Source organism: Peromyscus eremicus, chromosome 8a (genome assembly GCF_949786415.1).
Source record: "Peromyscus eremicus chromosome 8a, PerEre_H2_v1, whole genome shotgun sequence".
NCBI classification, from domain to species: Eukaryota; Metazoa; Chordata; class Mammalia; order Rodentia; family Cricetidae; genus Peromyscus; species Peromyscus eremicus.
In genome coordinates, this window is record NC_081423.1 from 103,532,853 (window position 1) to 103,555,282 (window position 22,430).

Consider the following 22,430-nt stretch of genomic DNA (forward strand, 5'->3'; position numbering starts at 1 on the left):
TGCCAGAACTTTGCCAATAGCTGGGGACCAAGTATTCAAATACCTTAGGATATGGAGGACATCTCATTCAGACCACCACATTGTTTTAATTAATAATATCAGATGTAGTTTCCCCCTCATCTCACTCCCAAGGAGAGTTTGAAGAAATCATAAAGGAGGAAAATGTACTTGACAGTCCTCGTCTGCATTTCTGGCTAAATTAGAGCAAATGGATCAGATATGATAACCTGAGCAGATTAGGATTTTCTGTTTGAACTCTTTGAATTCTATGTTTTTCCTATGATAAATCAAGACCTGTTTTTAAAAATGTGTGTTTGGTGTCTGAGATTATAAGAAATGAAGTCAATTTGGGGCAGCAAGATGGCTTATTGGATAGATAGAAGTGGTTACCACCAAGCCTGAGCATCTGGGTTCTGAATTCAGTCCTCAAAACCTACATAGTAGAAGGAGAGAATCAACTGTGGTGGACACTTCTTCCCCCAAATAAATAAGTAAAAATGTCAAAAAACATAAATTAGCCTAATAAAAGTTTTAACAAAGAGCTGATTGATCACTGTGGAGATTAAATTCTTTCTTTGTATGAATTGTCTATAAGGATCTGAAATTTTAAACAATTTAAGACTGTGTGTCAAGGATGCAAGCTAGTAGGGTTTTTTGGTTAGGTTTTTTGTTCGTTTACTTTCTGGTTTTGTGAAAAGAGGATTGCTAAATTTGCTAACCAGGCCTGTCTCATACAGGAAGAGAATTCTAGTTTCTCATTTTGACTGGGTTGATAATATTGTTTCTTTTGGATTTAAGGTAAATGGAAAATGATTCTTATCTTGCTGTGGGAGGGGAGGGATAGCCTGGTTTACTGTGTTCCATTTGCGGTCATGCCCTTGTAGATTTTCTGTGCTAAGCAGACCTCCTCTGTAGAGTCTGTTCCTGAGGCTAAAGTTGGCATGTGGTAGGAAAGTTGAATCTTGGGAAATAGGGAATCTAAGGAAAATGAAATGTCATTTCCTGTTGTCAAGTTAATACATAAAGGGATAACTGGTGAACTCCCTTTTAGAATGAAATTTTGTTTGTTCATTTTGTGGTACTACGGGAAGGGATTGAACTTAAGTCCTCATAGATCCCAGGCAAGCATTCTACCAACTGAGCCATTTTAGCCCTAGAATAGAATTGTGTTTTGTTTTGTTTTTGGAGACAGGGTTTCTTGGTGTAGCCCTGGCTGTCCTGGAACTTAGACCAAGCTGGCCTCAAACTCAGAGATCTGCCTGCCCCTGCCTCTTGAGTGCTGGGATTAAAGGCTTGTGCCACTGCCCAGCCCAAAATGTCATATTTTTTTTGGTGGGGGGGTTGTTTTTTTGAGACAGGTTTTCTCTGTGTAGCTTTGGGCCTTTCCTGGAACTCACTCTGTAGCCCAGGCTGGCCTCCAACTCAAAGAGATCCACCTGCCTCTGCCTCCCGAGTGCTGGGATTAAAGGTGTGCACCACCACCGCCCGGCTTCAAAATGTCATTTTTTAAAATTGTATTTTGAGCAGTTACAGGTTCAGTATGTTAAGGGTAAAGAGATTCCCTTTAATACTCTCTGCCCAGTGACCAAGGATCATATAAACTATGAGTCAAAATTTTGCTTAACCCACTAGGCTGGCAGCTGAATACTTTTGTCTAGTGTAGTATGTGAACCTCTGCTCCTTGCAGCCATGTTGGGCTTTAAGACATTCCCAATAGAGGGCAAGAGTTACCAGCTTGCTTCTTTGCTTGTTTCTCTGGATAATTTTGGACCTGCTGTGAGAGTGATCAGAGGTACTGATAAGTATGCTGGGAACATTTATTACCTATCAGTAACAATAGAAATACTAATTAGTGGTCTAGGACAGCAGCTTAGTGGACTTATTCCTTTCCTTATAATCATCTAATTTGCCTCTTCAACAAATCAGGATATTTTAGAGAAATTCTGTGAGAAGTGGTACTGTGTTAGATACAGTACTTGTAGGGGTCTCACTGGAAACCTACAGGTCTGGTGGACTTAAGAAAAGTGGACACTGTATGGGCTGTATGTGATTTCACACTCCCAGCAGCTTGTGATCCACACTGTTAGACTTCTGAGGCAAAAACACAAGGATGTTCTCACTAAGTGGGGCAATTGAAGGCTATAAATAACTCTACTTCAATGCAGGTCAGAATGGGCTGTCAGGGGATTTGAGGTTAGATTTTCAGAACCTTTGCTTTTGGAATTTGTACAAGGGACTGTAGACCTGTATAAGATACAAAGGCAATCACCGGGGAAGGGCAGGAAGAATAAAATGCTAAGGGTAGCATGCTCTGACAGCTCTGCTGTTTCTTCCTTCCAAGTTTTCTACTTAGTCCTAGTCTTTCCGTAGCCTGTGGGTTCATCACCCGACTACCCACTTCTCTGAATACACAGAACTACTTACCTGTTCCTTCTTCTCACTTGAACATTCCTCTAGTCCCTGCTGAGTCACCAAGAGATAGATAGCATTTTTATCATCATCATTGCTTCTTTACTGTAATACAAATGCAGAAGTATCCTGACCCAGGTAAAACTTAATGAAAGCCACCTCTGTGGTCTGTCAAAGTTAGGATGCATATCATCAGTGTCGTCTTGACTGTTAACCCCCTCCCACACTATGCCTCCTGGAACCACTGTCCTGAATTCTAAACAATATTTTAGATGTCTTTGCTTTTGAATGTATATGGAATAAAGAATAGACTCTGAGGTGAAGGGATTTGGATAGTATGCTTATGAAATTAGTCTATGTCTTTAACATAACTGTGGTTCATTTCATTTCTGTAAAGCTTCTTGCTTTTTCTTTTTTCTTTCTTTTTTTTTTTTTTCTTTTGTTTGGTTTTTTGAGACAGGGTTTCTGTGTGTAGCCCTGACTGTCCTGGAACTCACTCTGTAGACCAGGCTGGCTTCGAACTCGCAGAGATCTGCTTGCCTCTGCCTCCTGAATGCTGGGATTAAAGGTGTATACCACCACTGCCCAGCTTCATTTCTGTAAAGCTTTTTTTTTTTTTTTTAATAAATCTTTATTTATTATGTATACAGTGTTCTGCCTGTATGTATGCTTGCTTGGATGCCAGAAGAGGGCACCAGATCTCATTATAGATGGTTGTGAGCCACAATGTGGATGCTGGGAATTGAACTCAGGACCTCTAGGAAGAGCAGCCAATGCTCCTAACCTCTAAGCTGTCTCTCCAGCCCCTCTGTAAAGCTTTTAAGAATGCAAATTTAGTAAGATTTATTCTACTACAGATGAACACATAAAATAATTTTATTTGGAGCTATTATGGATAATGCTGTTATGAATATTCTCAAGTGTTTTGCCTGCTTCACTCTCAGGACTGTCACGGTTACAGGTACGTACCACCATGTCTAGCTCTTTGGATAGATTTTAAGTTAGGAGGCTTTCTTAAAAAATTAGTCACCCCCAAACTTTTATTTATTTATTTATTCATTTATTCATTTATTTATTCATTTATTATTTTAGCATTTGTTTATTGAGATTAAGTACCATTCTGTGGATCAGACCATCTTGGAACATCGTATAGTTCAAGCTGGCTTGAATTCTTGGTAGTCCTGCCTCAGCTTTCCAGTATTGAGATTACAAGTGTGTGAAACTATGCAGCTGTGCCTGGCTGGCTTTGTTCCTTTGAAACAGGGTCTCACTATATCGCTGGTATGGAACTCTGAGTGATCCTCCTTCCTGCCTCAGCCTCCAAGAAAGAATTTTTGTTTTGCTTATTTTGAGACAGGGTCTCACTGTATATCCTTGATTGGCCTAAAAGTTGCTATGTAGACCAGGCTAGCCTCTAGCCTGGCCTTCCACTTGCTAGTATTAAAAGAATACACCACCACACCCAGATAAAGGATGTTTTTATTTATTTTATTTTATTTTACTTGAATGTATATGTGTGTCTTGCCTGCATGTATGCCTGGGCACATGTGTGCCTGGTACCCATGGAGGTCAGAACTGATAGCATCAGATCCCCTGGAACTGGAGTTAGATAGTTGTGAGCTGCTATGTGGGTTTTGGGAACTGAGCCCAGGTCCTCTACAAGAGCAATAAGGGCTCTTAACCATTGAGCCATCTCTCCAGCCTCCAAAAGGATGTTTGTTTATTTGTTTGTTTGTCTGGGGCGGAGTTGAGACAGGGTTTCTCTGTGTAGTTTTGATGCCTGTCCTGGATCTTACTCTGTAAATCAGGCTGGCCTGGAACTCACAGAGATCTGCCTCCCTCTGTCTCCTTAGTGCTGGGACTAAAGGTGTGTGCTACCACCTCCCAGCCAAAAGGATGTTTTTAAATAGAAACTTGTTGTTGTTCTTTTGAATGTTTGTTTGTTTGAAACAGGGTATCTTTAGTCCTTGCACTTGCTGTGTAGACCAAGCTGGCCTTGAACTCACAGAGATCCACCTGCCTCTGCCTTCTGAGAATATTCTAGTGTATGTTTTGGTGAGCTCATGTATGTTTCTGCTGGGTTTGCTTCTTAGCTTTCTCTTGCCTGGCTGAGGGGTGGTGCTTGCATTTACCTTTTATGGTTATAGCCATATAAAAGATACTGTGAACTGTAGCTCAGAGTGCTTTGCTTCATCAGCCTTGACATTTTCCCTCTTCTTTTCATTTCTGGTACTTTAGCAGGTATTGTAGTTTGAATTTGTGTTTCCCTGCTAGCTGATAACTTTGAGGATCTTTTCATGTGCTTATTAGCCATTCCAGTGACATTTTTTAAGACAGTCCTCTTGAGTGCAGGTGTGATGTGAAGTGTTGGGATGTGAGGCATATTTAGGTGGGCTTGTGGCATTTGTCACCGCAGGTGCCTGAGTGTGGTGGAGGACAATCTTGTTATCAAGAGTTCTGATAATGAAATACTTCACCCAGAGTCAAACATGTAAAAACTCTTTACTGCTTTGTGATTATCAACTTCATTAGTGATTAGAACAAAAGTACGTCTAGATTTTATATTCACTTTGTTCAGACCCTTCCAGGTAAAGCAACAGTAACACTTAGTCTAGGGTGTCACTTCAGAGTTAATGTACACCCTGAACTATGGTCAGAGTGATTTTCAGGGGTGGGGAAAAGGACACCACTGTGGTTTGTTTGGTGGTTTTTGGGTTTTTTTGTTTGTTTGTTTTTTTCCAGACAGGGTTTCTCAGTGTAGCTTTGCGCCTTTCCTGGAACTCACTCTGTAGACCAGGCTGGCCTCGAACTCACAGAGATCCTCTTGCCTCTGCCTCCCAAGTGCTGGGATTAAAGGCATGTGCCACCACCGCCCGGCTTGTTTGTTTTTAAATTGATTATTGTATGTCTGTGAGTATGCACGCTTTTCACAGGACATTTTTCAGGAGTTTGTTCTTTACTTCCACCCTGGGTTCTGGAGTTCAAACTCAGGTGATCAGGCCCACACAGCAGGCACTTTTACCCACCAGGCTATCCTGACTTGGTTGGTATTTCCAGTAAGCTCTCTTTGAAGTATACTTTATATAGAACAGAACAAACCTCATTTGAGGGAGCCTTTTAAGGAGTTGATTGATGCTTGTAGACATCCTGGCAGTGTCCATCCCAGCCTGGAGAATAGAGCACCACATTTACCCTCAGAATTGCAAGCATCATCTTCCTGCGGGAGCCCTGGTAGTCACTGCTGTGTTACCCTGGATCAGTTGTGTGATTTTCAGGATTTCATTAAATACAGTCAGGTGGAGAAAACTCTTGTGTTGACTTTCTTTGAATGATGTTTTTGAGATGCATCTGTGTTACTTGCATGAGTGGTTTTCCTTTGCAGTTGTTGAGTGGCATTCTGTTGCATGGGAGAACCATTTGTAGATCCGTTCTCCATTTGCTCAGTATCTGTGTCCTGATGTCATCAGCTCCTACCTGCTCCATTTGTTCTCCTGTTGCTCTGTTTTTGTTCCTTCTCTTTTCTTACTGGTTTGAAGCTAGACACACACTCTTACCACTGAGCTAATCATTACCTTTTTACTCTTTATTTTGAGATCGGGTCTCACTCTATAGCCCAGGCAGGCCTTGAGCTTGTGACCCTTTCCTCTGCTTCCTGAGTAGCTGGCATAACAAGCCTATACCACAATTGAGCCAGCTTTTCCAACAACATTTTCAGACAGAACAGTAGTGTAGAGCTCTTTTCAGAGTCTTGGTTAATAGAATTAGGGGACAGAATTGTTGAGACAAAATTGGTTGTGTAAGGAAACTCAGATGAGCCACCCAAACTGCTCATCACAAACCACTGGGACACTGCCCCAGGTCATGAGAGTCTTTGGAATCAAGGTTCGCTGGTGGGTGTGCACAGAAGCAAGTCCATCTGTGGAAATGTACCGCCCACTAATGTTTCATTCATTCTGTATATGGGTGCTCTGGTTAACTAAGGCCACTAATGTTACCAAGTTTCAATGTTTATTTGATTCCTGAGAGGGCACTTAAACAGTTGGGCTCATTGGAAGTGCTCTTTTTTTCTTTCTTCTTCCAAACTCCTCTAGCCTAGAAAGATGAATTTTTTTCTTTAAAAATTTATGTTTTTGTTTTTGTTTTTTTGATATAGGGCTCGTGTGGCTAAGGCTGACTTTGACTGGTCCTCTTGCCTCCATGTCTGATGTGCTGGGATTGCAGGTGTGTACCATGACATCAGCTTCAGAATTGAAATTTAAGAAAGTGTTTTAAGAAGTTGGAGAGATGGCTCAACAGTTAAACACACTGGCTGCTCTTGCAGAGGATCCAGATTCAGTTACCGCATGGTAGCCTGCAACTCTCTGTAACTCCAGTTATAGGGGATCTGATGCCCTCTTCTGACCTTCATAGGTACCAGGAACTCACACAGTATACAGACACATCTTTAATCCCAGTGTTCAGTGTGGTGATATATTGTGTACCCTAATAAACATGTAAAGGGAATTTAGCTGTTGCTGGGGACTACACCTGGCAGACATTTGATTTTCTTTTTTCTTTTCTATTTTTGGTCTATACTTTTTATATTCTTATGCTGGTCTGAGTACTGTCTGTCTGTCTGTCTCTCTCTGTGTGTGTGTGTGTGTGTGTGTGTGTGTGTGTGTGTGTGTGTGAGAGAGAGAGAGAGTTACTCTCTTTCTGTCTGGACCTCTTGTCTGTCTTTTGGGGGTGAAGGGCATGTCTCACTCATGTAGCCTAGTTTGCCCTCTACCTTTGTTTAGCTAGAGTTGGAATAGAACTCTTACTCCTACCTCCCAAGTGCTGGGTTCACAGGTAGATGCCAATGTGTCTAGTGTTATATGAAACACCTTATTTGTGGTTTCGATCATTAGATGACTGGTATATTATGGGTGAGTTTTGAAGTGTTGAAGCCCAGGCTTCTGGTGGACAGTAGACAGGAACTGACCATTGATTTTTGTTTCCAGGTGTACTTTCAGGTTCCCGAGCACAAATATCAAGATCACATTTACAGCCTTGTCCAGTGAGAAGAGAGAGAAGCAAGAAGCCCCAGAGTCGCCCGTGAAGCCTGTGCAGCCCCACATCTCACCCCTGACCATCAACATTCCAGACACTATGGCCCACCTCATCAGCCCCCTTCCCTCTCCCACGGGAACCATCAGGTATAGCAGAGGCTGAAGGTGGCACTCACAAGTTTTTTAGCCACATAGGTGTACCCAAAGTGACCCTATCTGTTTTCACTGTAACTGGCTATCAGGAGTTTACTTAAAGTTTCTGTGTTGTGAATTGTAGTTCTCACATGTTGGTAGGTTGTGGGATTACTGTTTTGTTTGTTTCCCTTTGGGGTTTTTTTTTTTTAAAGATTTATTTATTTATTATGTATACAGTGTTTTGCCTACATGCATGCTTGCAGGCCAGAAGAAGGCACCAGATCTCATTACAGATGGTTGTAAGCCACCATGTGGTTGCTGGGAGTTGAACTCAGGACCTCTGGAAGAACAGCCAATGCTCTTAACTGCTGAGCCATCCCTCCAGCCCCTGGTTTTTTGGTTTTTTTTTTTTAACCAGAGCCATTTCTGTGGCCTTGGAATTACCCTTTGGAGTCTGGTGAGCACACCAGTGGTTATATAACTGAAGGCAATTGCACTCTTCCCAAGTCTCCCAAGTTACTGCTACCCAGAGGTAAGGCCTAGGGTCCCATGATCCCTTCCACCATCCATAACTGATGGTTAAGAGGGCTTGCCTTGTGCAGATCTGGTGTGAGTTTATAATTACATTGATCGTGTCCTGTCTAGAGGTGGAGATTTCACTACCCTTGTCTCTGTCTTCCAGTTTATTCCCTGAGCCTTAGAGGGGATAGTATAAATGGCTTATTTCTGACTGAGCTCTCGTCCATCACTTATTCTCAGAATTGTGGGTATTCATGCGTTCCTTCACTTGCTAGTGGCAGAGAAAAGCATTGAGGGAAGCTGTGGTGGCAGTAGCGGGTGGAGCTGGGTCTTTGGGGTCTCTAACCCTGATGACTAAGTCTGGGGCTCTTCCTTCTGTCCCGTCCCCCCCCCAGCTCATAGAGGTCCTCCTGCCTTCTGGATCCCAGCAGTAAGTCTAGTCCTATTTCCACTTTTTAAAATATGTATTTTCATTGAAGAGCTGACAGATTATCTAATTATATTTCTTCCAAAACTTCTCATAGACTGAGAGTGACTGAGTCTTTAGGTACCATACTCAGAAGCTGAAATTTAAATTTTTAAGGGGCCAGAGAAATGGCTCAGTCTTAGAGCACTTCCTGCTCTTACAGAGGGACCCAGGGTCAGTTCCCAGCACAGCGTAGCAGCTCACAAACATCTAATTCCAGTTCCAGGAAATCCAACACCCTCTTCTGGCCTCCACACACACCAGGCATTCGTATGGTACATGTATACATAGGTAAACACTTCAAACATGTAATATAAATCTTTTAAAAAAAGTTAAGTTTGGGGCTGGAGAAATGTCTCAGAAGTTAAGAGAACTGGCTGCTTTTCCAGAGGACCCAGGTTTACTTCCCAGCATCTACATGGCAGCTCACAGCCATCTATAACTCCAGCTCCAGAGGATCTGATACCCTCACACAGACATTCATACAGGCAAAACACTAATGCACATAAATTAAAAAAAAAAAATTTAAATTGCTATTGGCTGTGATGGCTTACTTTCTCTGGAAGAATAAATGGAACACTGCCTTCTCACTGTTTGTCTTGACAGTTGCATTTCCTGACACATTGCTACATGAGGAAATCTTAAATACCACAAAGAATTCCTAGAAGTACATTTTTTTCTTAAGAAATACTGCTATTCTTGGGTTTGGGATTTAGCTCAGTGGTAGAGCACTTGCCTAGCAAGCACAAGGCCCTGGGTTCCGTCCTCAGCTCCGGAAAAAAAAAAAAAAAGAAATACTGCTATTCTCGTTTTTCTTTTTTTTCAGTTTAGCTAGATAGACATGGTAGCACATACAATTCCAGTGCTTCAGAAACTAAGGCCAGAAAATTGCTGCATGTTTAAGACCAGTCTGCAGTACAGAATGAAGGGCTGTTTCAGGAAAAGTGGCGCTGGAGAAATGTAACTCCAATTCTAGGAGATCCAACACCCTATCCTGGCCTCCTTTAGTCACTCACATAAGCATACATGAGGCAAAACACATTAAAAAAATTAAATAAATACATCTTAAAAAAGAAATGTTTGTTTTCCTTGATCTGAGATATTTATTGAAAAACAGGGGGCTGGAGAGATGGCTCAGAGGTTAAGAGCACTGCTTGTTCTTCCAAAGGTCCTGAGTTCAATTCCCAGCAACCACATGGTGGCTCACGACCATCTGTAATGAGATCTGGTGCCCTCTTCTGGCCTGCAGGGATGCGTGTAGGCAGAACACTGTATCCATAATAAATAAATAAATCTTTAAAAAAAAAAAAAAAACAGTGCTATGTTTGCTGTAAAGTAGACTTTCTCCCCCTCCTCTTTCACAGTGCTGCAAACTCCTGCCCATCCAGTCCCCGGGGAGCAGGATCTTCAGGGTACAAAGTGGGCCGTGTGATACCATCTGACCTCAATTTAATGGCTGACAGTTCACAGCCAGAAAATGAAAAGGAAGCTTCAGGTGGAGACAGCCCAAAGGTAAATATCTATAGTCTTGTACCTGGGCCTGGGGAACATTATGTAAACATTGGTCATCTGTGTGACAAGTCCTTTTAGGAACACCATGTTGTTTTAGCTCAGTTTCCCTGTTGTTGTAATAAAACCCTGACCAAAAGCATCTTAGGGGAGGAAAGGGTTGGTGTGTCTTACACATCCATATAATGGTCCATTACTGAGGAAGGTCAGGGCAGGAATCCAGAAGCAGGAACTGAAGCAGAGACCATGAGAGGAATGCCTTTTGCTTGCTTATACCGTCCAGAATCACCTGCCAGGGGTGGCACTGCTGACAGTGGCTTAGCCCCTTTCACATCAATAATTAGTCAAGAAAATACACCACAGATATTCCTATAGGCTACTTTGATAGAGGTAATTCCTCAATAGAGCTCTTCCCCATTGATCCTCGTTTGTCTTTTGTTTTGTTTTGTTTTTTGTTTTTTGTTTTTGTTTTTGTTTTTCGAGACAGGGTTTCTCTGTAGCTTTGGAGCCTGTCCTGGACTAGCTCTGTAGGTCAGGCTGGCTTCGAACTCACAGAGATCCGCCTGGCTCTGCCTCCTGAGTGCTGGGATTAAAGGTGTGCGCCATAACCGCCCAGCCTCGTTTATGTCAAGTGGACAGAAACTAACCAGCACACCACCTCAGTGAAATAGGCATCTATATGGATTTGATTCTGGCGTAACTCTGAATATGCCATAGGTATGAGGGTTTGTAGTGCATTTTTTAAATCCTTCACCACACATGTGAAGACCCTAGGGCTACTGTAGGCACAGTGCTGATAGCTGAATATGTATGAAATTGTTAGTAACAGAAAGGCTGTTGTTGTAGTGTTAAGAAAAAACAGTCTGTACCTGTTGTTACTTCCATTATATATTTGAAAAATGTGACATGTTCACACAGAACACAACAGAGCCATGGAGTGAGCAAGTCATAGCTGTGTACCTTGTGCACACAGAGGCATTCTTCGGTGTTGGAGTGAAACATCACAGTAGAAACTTAGTGACTATACTGCCAGAGCTAATAGTGGTCTTTATGAGGCAGGAGTTGTAGACTAAGGGCCATGCAGGAGCTGCTGGGTACTGGCTATACTGATGCTCACTTTGCAAAATTTGTTCCACCCATTTGGGTATATTCTGAGCATTTTCTATATTAAATTATTTAAAAATAAAAAGTATTTTTATGCTCAGTATGGTATGCCTTTAATTTCGGCACTTGGGAGGAAGAGGTGGGAGGATTTCTTGAGTTCAAGGCCATTCTGGTCTACATAGCAAGTTTCAGACCATTGGAGGTAGTTAGTGAGACATTGTTTCTAAAAACACAAAAACAGCATTTTTAAGGCCAGCAAAATAGATTAGCAGATAAAGGCACTTGTTACCAAGACTGAAGGTCTGAGTTTGATTCCTGGGATCCACATAGTAGAAGAAGAGAACTGACTCCCGGACAAATGAAAACATCCTTAGAAACTTGTAAGAAAAAAGCCCTAGGAATATATTGGCTGTTTGATCAGGGATGGAGTCGAGCACATGTTGTAAAGACAGCTTCTCATCCATATCTCAGACTCAGGTTCTTATTATCCCTGGTTCTTTTCCTAGAAACTTGGAATGTGCTCTTGTGGGTGCTTAGGCAGAGCCTTTTGTAGCCTAAGTGATAGCAAAATAAGGTTAGCCATTTAAAGTGGGCTGGATGCTGGCACTGGTTGGATGGTTAAGGTTTTCCTTAATGGAGAGAATTGCCAAACATCTCTGTACCATCAACTTACAGGACAAAACTGTTTCATCTTTGATCAGCTCTGTTCTTTTATGCCTTCTGATTCTGCCCTTATCCCTAAGTGCATCTCTAGTGAGATGGTGTTCTTGTTCTTATTTTGTTTTTTGAGATAGGGTCTTATTCTGTAGGCTGGCCTTAAATTCACTATGTAGCACAATAATGGTTTGTTTTAGAACTATGTAAAATCTAAAACTAAAAGTCAGGGTTGGGGAAGAGTCTGGAGATGTAGCTCAGCAGTTAAGAATACTAACTACTTTTCCAAAGGACATGGGTTCAAATCTTAGCACCCACATGGTGGCTAACAAACCGTAACTCCAGTTCTAAGGGAATCTGATTCTCTCTTCTGTCCTACATGGCACTACGTACACATGGTGCAGAGATAAACGTACAGACAAAATACCCATACGTTAAATAAATAAATAAATGAATAAACGAAAGTATATGCTTTATGTGTGAACAGTTTATATCCTTGCAGTGCTGGTGATCAAATCCAGGCCTTATACTGAATGTGCTTTGAATAAGTGATATCATTTGAATATATTCTTTTATAGATTGCTTCCTTTTCTTTTTTAAAGATTTATTTATTTATTTATTATATATACAGTGTTCTGCCTGCATGTATGCCTGCACACCAGAAGAGGGCACCAGATGTCATTATAGATGGTTGTGAGCCACCATGTGCTTCCTGGGAATTGAACTCAGGACCTCTGGAAGAGCAGCCAGTGCTCTTAACCTCTGAGCCATCTCTCCAGCCTCCTGATTGCTTCTTTTAATTTATATTGTTTTGCTATTTTCCAGAAGTTCATATAGGAACTAGGAACTCTGTCCTCAGAGGCTTATGCTGATAAATGTGAGATTTTAATATGTTGGAAAAATGGAGCTATCAGCAGACTAGAATGAGCAGTGACTCTGTTTGAGTTCTTCACAGGCATGATTTTACATGTAGAACCTTGGCATTTGAACTGTTCTGTCTCGAGTGCTCCTGTGACTTCTGGTGTATGGGAAGATCCCCATCAGCACCACGATTGGGCTGCTGCTTGCTCTGCATCACACCTGGAGTCACCAGTTCCTCTCCATGTCACAAGGTGTTTCTTGATACGAATTGCTTTGGATTTCACTGAAGTCCAGTGGCCTTGATCAGTTTTATTTTCTCCTATGTGATTACCCCCCACCCCATAGCATTTCTCTGTGTAACAGCCCTGGCTGTCCTGAAACTCTTCGTAGACCAGGCTGGCCTCAAACTCAGAGATCCACCTCCTTCTGCCTCCTGGGTACTGGGATTAAAGGCATGTACCACCACTCCTGGCTTCTTATATGATTTTTAATCTTTCTATGGTGTTCTACAATTTTTCTACTTATTTTTCCCAAATCTTCCCAATTATATTACTTTTATAATAGAAACACCATTGTTGCCAGGTGATGGTGGCATACACCTTTCATCCCAGCACTTGAGAGGCAGAGGCAGTCAGATCTCTGAGTTTGAGGTCAGCCTGGTCTACAGAGTGAGTTCCAAGACAGCCAGGGCTACACAGAGAAACCCTGTCTTGGAAAACAATAGCAACAACAAAAAAACCAGCACTGTTGCAAGAATACCTAAAAGAATACTCTTGACTCTTCGGTGCTTTTTTTTTCTAACACAGGATGACTCAAAGCCACCTTACTCCTATGCACAGTTGATAGTACAAGCAATTACAATGGCTCCTGATAAGCAGCTCACCCTCAATGGAATTTATACACACATCACTAAAAACTATCCATACTACAGGACTGCAGACAAGGGCTGGCAGGTAAGTCCATTTCAGCTTGCTCTCATCCTGTGCGTTGAAGATGCTGCTTGTTCAGAGAAGATGTTAAAATTATGCTTTTTTTAAATGCTAGAAGTCATTGGAGGAGGGAGTCTCCCACTGAGAGTGCTAGGCCTGATAGTTCCCTGCTCTTCTACACAGAAGGAGCAGCAGTTCTGAAGAAAACTGAAACGGATGCTTTTACTATCTGGGAAATCAGGTTTTCCCTGGGATACATAAAGCCTAGGATAGTAAACTGGAGTCCATTCTTACTCATTCACCTCTGCTTCAGGAAATATAGGAACTTTACATTTCACAGAGACAGTTTTTTAAACAGTTTTACTGGTATTATCCCTCTTTTTAGAATTGAGGGTTTTTTTTTTTGTTGTTGTTGTTGTTGTTTTGTTTTGTTTTGGTTTTTGGTTTTTTTCAAGACAGAGTTTCTCTGTGTATCTTTGGAGCCTGTCCTGGAACTAGCTCTGTAAACCAGGCTGGCCTCAAACTCACAGAGATCTGCCTGCCTCTGCCTCCCAAGTGTTGGGATTAAAGGCGTGCACCACCACTGCCGGCTAGGATAGAGTTTTTATTCTTGGCCTGTATTATATACAGTTACTTTGCAGCGCTCTCCCCATCTAAAGAACCTGCACCTCCAGCCTCTTCACAGTGCTGCTGTTCCGGGGGCTGGAGTTCCCAGGAAGGTTTTGTTTGTGTTTGTTTAGGTTTCGTTATTGATTTTTGGGTTTGTTTGTTTGTTTGTTTGTTTTTTGAGAAAGGGTCTCACTATGCAGCTCTGGCTGTTCTGGAACTCACAATGTAGACCAGACTAGCCTTGAACTCACAGAGATCTGCCTGGCTCTGACTTACAAGTGCAAAGATGAAAGGTGTGCGTCCCACCCGGCCTCCCTGTAAGTTTTAAACCATCCATTGCTCAGGCTTTTCTCTGTGTATCAGTTCTATGTTGCCATTTACTGGATGTGTAGAAAACTTGAGAAATTGAGGTGATTTGGGCAAGCTTAGGTTTGGAATGCAGAATGTTAAACAAAAAACAATAAAAGAGATGTATTGTGAATTTTTTTTTAATTCATTAAATAACCAGGAATGACAACAGCATTATTTTGAGGCTTTGGTTTGATGAATAAAGATAATTTTTTATTATTTTTTATTTATTTTTGGGGTGGGGGGGGTTGAGACAGGGTTACTCTGTGTAGCTTTGCGCCTTTCCTGGAACTCGATTTGTTCCAGGAAAGCTGGCCTTGAACTCACACAGATTCACCTGCCTCTGCCTCCCGAGTGCTGGGATTAAAGGCATGTACCACCACCGCCTGGCTTGTTATTGTTTTTTAACATTCAGAATTCTGATGATTTGAAATACCTGTTTACAGGGGCCTTGACGAAGTATTTCTGAAAGCTTGAGTAAGACTGATTTGAAATACCTGTTTACAGGGGCCTTGACGAAGTATTTCTGAAAGCTTGAGTAAGACTTCGGTGTGGTTGGTTATGTCTGTGTGTTTCTGGTATATACTTCCCTGAGGGATCCTGAGGTCACGAAGCTTTCTTGCAAAAGAGCTTGGGAGGGTAAGACCAGCTTGTGCTGTAAGACATGACCCTGGGCTCTGATTCTTGCCAGCAACTGGGAATGACTTTACAACCACTTAGGGCAGGGAAGTACAATGCAACTGCAAGAAGACCCTTTGCTGTTGAATGTCTGTTAACTCTTCTTTTTACCCAGACATATTCTTCTCTGTACAGATCAAGGTTCCTAAGATGACTGTGCCTCTCACCTGAGTGTGGCTGCTCCAGGAATGCTTCATGCCTTCTGGCTCCACATAATTTAGGGATAGAGGGATTGCCTGCTCCAGAATCTCTTTAAACTCATGGGCATGCATTTTTAACTTGCTCCTATCCTGGACTTGGGGATATTGACATTTATTAGGTCTTTTACTGCCATGAGAGCTTGGCTACCTTTCCAAAAACTATCACTTAAATCTCCATATGTCAGACCTTATTCATTCTGACATTTCTTTTGGGGGAGGGGAAGGGAAGAGACCTCCCAATAGAATAGCCTATTTAAGAAAATTCGATTTCCAGGGCTGGAGAAATATATCAATTGGTTAAAAAAAAAAAAAATCAACAGTTACAACTTGTGCACAAGGACTTGAGTTCCGTCGACAGAATCCATGTAAAAATCTAGCTGCTGGGGAGGTTGAATACGGTCATTTCCCTTGGACTCACTGGCCAGACAGCCTTAGGCCTGGTCAGAGACCCTGTCTCACAAAATACCAATGTGTTTGGCTCCTAACAAATGAACCTTGAAGCTGTTTTCTGGCCTACACACACAATGGCACACACAGGCACCGAGGTGGGTTTCCACCTGAGTCCTCTTCTCTAGCAGTGGATTTGGAGGATATGAGTGCCCCCTCCCCATCTCAAAAGCCTGTGTCCATAATTCAGTCTGACTTTTAGGATATTAACAGGGTCTTCTCATTGAACAGCTTTTTTGTTAATTTACACAGGAAATTCTACCATAAAATGGTACAGTCTGAGTGATTGTATAGAAAGAATATTTATGTTTATATTTTCTGTCACAGTACCTCCCCCCCTCACCCTTTGCCTATCAAGTCTCCCTGTGTTGCCTAGGCTGGCCTCAAACTTGTGATATTCCTGCCTCAGCCTCCCAAATAGCTGGGGTTACAAATGCACTGTAATACCTGCTTCCAAAATGATTACTTATAATTTTATAATTGTACCCAGCCTGGAATGGGATGTTTACTGTGCCTATAAAAACATATGAAAAGACTGGGCTGTCATCCTGGGAAGAGACCAGACCATCAGATGAGAATGCAGAGTGATAGGAGCTGGAGTTCAGGCACTAAGCTGGGATGGCTGCCTACTAGGAATGCTCAGAGCTGAGCATCGCTTGGTTTAGGTGCTCTTTATATTTACATTGAAGAACTGCAGCCTGCTTTGTGTCTCTGAAGAAAGACAAAGAATTACTGTAGCACGAATCCTAATTGGTCTTAATAAAAATGTGGAGCCAGTTATCGGGGTAAATGCTGAAAGATCAGAGAGACAAAGGAACAAGCCACAGCCACCTCTCACCTCACCAACTCCTCAGCTGAAAGGATTGAGCTCCTGTTTTTTTCCTGTCTTATATTCCTTTCTTCGCCCAGCCATATCACTTCCTGTCTCAACCTCCCTAGTGCTGGGATTAAAGGTACATGAGCCTCCCAAATACTGGGAGCAAAGGCATAAGATCCCAAGTGCTGGGATTAAAGGTGCGTGCCACCACTGCCTGGCCTCTCCTCTAACTAGTGGCTGGCTTTGACCTCTGATCTTAAGGCCAGCTTTATTTATTAGAGCATACACAAAATATTACCAAAAATTACTCTTAAGATTACACTAATTTGCCGGGCCGTGGTGGCGCACGCCTTTAATCCCAGCACTCGGGAGGCAGAGCCAGGCGGATCTCTGTGAGTTCGAGGCCAGCCTGGGCTACCAAGTGAGTTCCAGGAAAGGCGCAAAGCTAACCAGAGAAACCCTGTCTCGAAAAACCAAAAAAAAAAAAAAAAAAGATTACACTAATTTATAGGTCACCAGAGTATCAATTAGGATTTTCATACTTTTAAGAGCAGATTGAAGGCACATTAATCTTAGGCTTGGCCATAGTATATAGACCTAAAATTATATGGAAAATGCGTGATTTTCTGTTTGTCTCTGAACTAAGTATCTTGTCACTTCCTCCTATTTTAAGAGTGTTGGTTAGGAAATTGCAGGTGACCATTTATGAATTTTACCTCATACTGAATACAGATTTCTGGAAGGGGGTGGTTAGGTGGATTCTGTTAATATTCAGAACTGAAAGTATCAGTTCCCTGATCCCAAGTACTACATGAGTCTCGTAAGCACGTGAATGGTAGCAGAGGAACAGCTTTCATGGCTCATGGTGGATGGAAAGCCTAGTTCGTTTCCATTTTCCCACTATGCTAATAACATGCAAACGAAGTTGTTCCCTTGGGCTAGTGTAGCCCGGGTCTATGGAATGTCTTCTATACTGTGGCTTTGTGCTCTGAGTGTGGGACTCATGTTTGATGTCAGTTTGGCACATAAAGGCAAGTACAGATTTTCTACTGGAGCATCATGTTGCCCTCAAAGTTTTAGATTTGGGTTTTTATTTTGTTTTGGTTTGTGTTTTGCTGTTTTGAGACAGGGTTTCTCTGTGTGACTGCCCTGACTGCCCTGGAACTCGCTCTGTAGACCAGTCTGGCCTCGAATTCACAGAGATCCACCTGCCTCTGCCTCCCGAGTGCTGGGATTAAAGGCGCGCGCCGCTGTCCATGATTTGGGGGTTTTGAATTAGGGGTGTTGAGCCTGTGTCATCTTTGTCTGGGTTGATTCTCTTAACATACAGTCTTTGACTCTGCCTCTCCTCCAAACCTGAAAGGTCTGAATGCAGCTGGTGAAGGTTTGCCTTCTGTGTATGATGGGCACCAAGAACAGTCCCCTTTGATTTTCTGGAATTGGAAGAAAGGTTGGTTGTCAGCAACACCTGATAACAAAACATCGTATCACATATCTTGGTTTATAACGGTATTCTAAATCTCAATGAGTCAGACACAGCGTGGCCCCTTCACACTGCTCACGATGTAACTCAGGTCCAGAGAATAGTCAGAGGCCTTGTTTCCTGCCTGTGACTAGCTGCTTCTGGAACAGTCCCTGGGATTGATTGTAAAGTAATGCTGAACAATGTTCAATTTGTTAGATTTCTTGGCTGCCTGTGACAAGTCAGAACTTTAGGCCATGGCTAGTTTTATTAGAAGGTAAATGGGAAATTGAGAAAATTAGGGATTTTTTTGATATCCCCAGATTTTATTTTGAGTTATTACCATTTTGAAATTTTGATTTTAAATGTACTCAAAGTTGTAAGACTATGAGATAATACCTGTTAATTCATAACTTTTCATCCTACATGTACTTCAATGGTGTGGTCACATTCAGGTCACAACAGGCACTATCTCAGACTCCTGGAAAACTTGAAGCTGAACTTTCTGAAGAAGAAAGAGTGACGGCTTAGGAATTGGTTTTTCTCGGCTTTCCTAATGGAGTTATTGAGAAAGTTCAAATAAATACATGGATGTTCTTTCAAATACAGAGCCAAGTACTTGACTGGAAGGTGGAGTCAGTTATAACTCCTGGTCTTTGCTGACTTGCAAAATAAATACTTTATTCTATTCTAGTTAGTATACTAGTTATATGGCATGACAGATTCTGTCAGGTAATTATGTGCAAAAACATGAAATAACAAACATTTTTAAAGGAGTGGCTTCTGTCAGCCGTTTGTCTTCAAACAGAAAGAGTTGGCGATTTAGTCTTGATTCCACCTGGCAAAAGTCAAGGAGGCAGTGACAGGCATGTGTCCTGCCTTAAAAGGAGGTAGACATGGGAGATGGCGGGAGATGGCAGAGCCCTCATCCTTCCCATGCCCAGGTTCCCCCTCTCCACCTGAGATTCCCTGAGTTGTGGCCACAAAGGCTCCAACCCAGAGCATTCTCATTCAGCCAGGGAATGCTGGGCCTTGAAGCCTCACTCTTGTGTCTGCATTGAGCATCTAGGTTTCTGCTTTACAGGACACTAAGGCTTGGGCACATCTTCTTTTCTCAACAAAGAATTATATGAATTCTACGTATTTTTTTATGTTTCATAGAATTCAATTCGCCACAATCTCTCTCTGAACCGTTATTTCATCAAAGTGCCACGTTCCCAGGAAGAACCAGGCAAAGGCTCCTTCTGGAGGATAGATCCAGCCTCCGAGAGCAAGCTGGTAGAGCAGGCTTTTAGGAAGAGACGGCCTAGGGGCGTGCCTTGCTTTAGAACCCCCCTGGGACCGCTCTCCTCTAGGTAAGGACACAGGAACCAGAGACCGCACCCACAGTTGGTAATATCACCTTGGTGTGCTGGTGAGCTTCTTTCCAAAAATGAAGGCCTGCGGATGCCCTTCCTGGCGTTGGGGTGGGAGTTGGGGAAAAGGTTGGTTATGTTTCTTACTGTCACGGGTTCCACCTGTTTGTTAGCTGATTCCTTGAACTTGTTGCACATCTTAAAGTAATTAGACCCCAGTAGGCAAGGTCATGGGACCACACTGTGTTTTCCTTCCTTTTGGCATGTGAAAAATCCTTTAAATCTGCCTTCAGTTCTATAAACTCAAGATTTCTCATTTGCCTGATTTTAAAACCAAACACTTTAACTTATTGACACTGTTTTTAATGGAAAAGAAATGAGCTTATGAGAAGCCTTAAGGCCTCACAATCTGCTCACAGCTGTGTCCTGCTGGCTGGCTGCACAGGAACTGCTCAGGGAGGGTACCAGCCTTTTCATGAACTGAGCAGCCTCTGACATGCATGGGAGAGAAAGTCAGAACACAGAACTACACTCAATTGGCAGGAGACAGAAGGCTCCCCTTTACAAAGTGAGATTGAATGGATAAGTCCTCTCTAGAACATCACTGTGAAAACCCACTGTCTTCTTTTGGTGACCCAGGAGTGCCCCAGCTTCTCCCAACCATGCGGGAGTGTTGTCTGCTCACTCCAGTGGCGCCCAGACCCCTGAGAGCCTGTCGAGGGAGGGCTCCCCTGCCCCCTTGGAGCCTGAGCCTGGCGCTTCACAGCCCAAACTTGCCGTCATCCAGGAGGCGCGGTTTGCCCAGAGTGCACCAGGTGAGACCACAGGAGGAGAGGTGGTGGTGGTGGTTAGGCAGTGGGGCCAGACAAAGATGCCCGCATTTGCCATTAAAGCAGTGGTAGAAGCCTTAGGAAGCTTTGTACCTTGTGCCTGGTACTTATGTACAGTACCTGCATTTTATGTGGAATGTTTTGGAAAACCCAGTGGCACTGGGAAGTTTTTCTTTTTCTTCTCTCCTCTTCTCCCCTCCCCTTCTTTCTCCTCCCCTCTCTCCCCTCTCCTTTTTTTTTTTTTTTTTTTTTGGTTTTTCGAGACAGGGTTTCTCTGTGTAGCTTTGCACCTTTCTTTGCACCTTTCCTGGAACATGCTCTGTAGACCAGGCTGGCTTCGAACTCACAAAGATCCGCCTGCCTCTGCCTGCCGAGTGCTGGGATTAAAGGCGTGTGCCACCACCGCCCGGCCCCTTTTCTTTTTTTATCAGAGTCCAGGTGTGGTAGTGATAGTACCCCAACCAAGAGGCTGAGGCAACAGGATTGCTGTGAGGTTAGGGCCAGCCTGGGATACATAGTAAAACCCTGTTTCTAAAAACAAAATTCAAAAGACTATTTCTCAATTACTTCATTTAAAAAAAAAATCCTCTTCCCACTAAAAGAAGTTACACAAACTAGGCACTGATTGGAATAAAAATATATTCATTTAATGAGTAGATGAATATTGCCACTTTATTTGCAAAATCATAATATAGAATAAAAAGTGTGCTTGGGTAAGGTTGGAAGATGAGCATTTTTACCACTAAGCATGATGGATGGTCCAGAGAAACTGTAGGCTGCCACCTGTCTGCAGCTGCTGATGTCCACTTGCTGAAAGCCAAAGGGAGTGGCTGTGAAAGTCTAGGTCTGCTTCTGAGCTTTGTGCCTGTGTCCTACCAGGGTGAGGATGGCTCGTGTCTCTGGGCCCCTATATAGGGCATATTCTTGAAGGAGTAACCATTGAAAGGTTTTGTGAGAAATCAAAACAAAGCAAAGTTTGGAGTTTTTAAATAATTAGATATGGAAACTAAATGTCCCTGTTAAGATACTAAATTTTCAGCAGAAGAAATGGCTCTGTGGTTGAGAGCATTCTCTGCTCTTGCAGAGGACCTGGGTTCATGTTCACAACTACATTGTGGTTCGCAACTATCCATAGTTCCAGTTCCAGAGTATTCAGTGCCCTCTTCTAACCTCTGTGGGCACCAGGCACACATATGATGCACAGACATGAAAGCAAGCAAAACACTCAAAATAAACAAAAATAAATCTTGAAAAATTTTAATAAAAATATACTACATGTCTCTCGTTAGTAACGTTCTGTATTTTAAAGTGTAGTGTTCGTGTTAAAAGAGCCAAGTGTGGAAACTGAGACCGAGGGCGATGCGAGCCTTAACCCTGCTCATGTCTTTTCTCCCACAGGGTCACCTCTCTCCAGTCAGCCTGTCCTAATCACTGTCCAGCGGCAGCTGCCCCCGGCCATCAAGCCTGTCACCTACACTGTTGCAACCCCAGTGACCACACCCACCTCCCAGCCGCCTGTTGTGCAGACGGTCCATGTTGTCCACCAGATACCAGCAGTGTCAGTGACCAGTGTGGCTGGTCTGGCCCCAGCAAACACATACACAGTTGCTGGACAAGCTGTGGTCACTCAGGCTGCGGTGCTGGCTCCTCCTAAGGCAGAACCACAAGAGAATGGCGACCACAGAGAAGTCAAAGGTGAGCAAGGAGACGGCATCTCCTGTTGGCTTTTCATTCCCATGTAAATCACAGGCTCAGTTGTCCTGGCCTGTTTTAATATATTTCTAAGTTTTTATGCGATTGTTTGTTTCTTCCTTTTCTGGGTAGCGGTGCTGGAAATAGGGTCCACAAACATCCTAGATAAACCTTATATCACCAAGTACACGACACACACACACGTACCCTTGGAGGTCAGAGGTGATGGGTCCTCTTGGACGTAGAGTTATTGACCAACATGGGTGCTGGGAATCAAAACCAGGTCCTCTATGAGAGTAGTATGTCCTCTCAGCCATTGAGCCATCTCTCCATCCCATTACTTGGCTTTAAACATTTTTGCAACACTAGGCGTCAA

General features: G+C 42.8%; 1 protein-coding gene across 2 annotated transcripts in view; it reads left to right on the plus strand.

Moving 5' to 3' along the window:
• The window catches only part of Foxk2 (forkhead box K2), a 47,104-nt gene that overhangs the window by 17,845 nt on the left and 6,829 nt on the right, over window positions 1-22,430 (plus strand). For both annotated transcript variants that reach the window (XM_059272339.1, XM_059272340.1), the window contains exons 2-7: window positions 7,392-7,586; window positions 9,924-10,071; window positions 13,494-13,640; window positions 19,339-19,532; window positions 20,172-20,347; window positions 21,761-22,057. In XM_059272339.1, coding sequence (XP_059128322.1) covers window positions 7,392-7,586; window positions 9,924-10,071; window positions 13,494-13,640; window positions 19,339-19,532; window positions 20,172-20,347; window positions 21,761-22,057 — 1,157 coding nt within the window. The remainder of the gene's footprint in view (window positions 1-7,391; window positions 7,587-9,923; window positions 10,072-13,493; window positions 13,641-19,338; window positions 19,533-20,171; window positions 20,348-21,760; window positions 22,058-22,430) is intronic.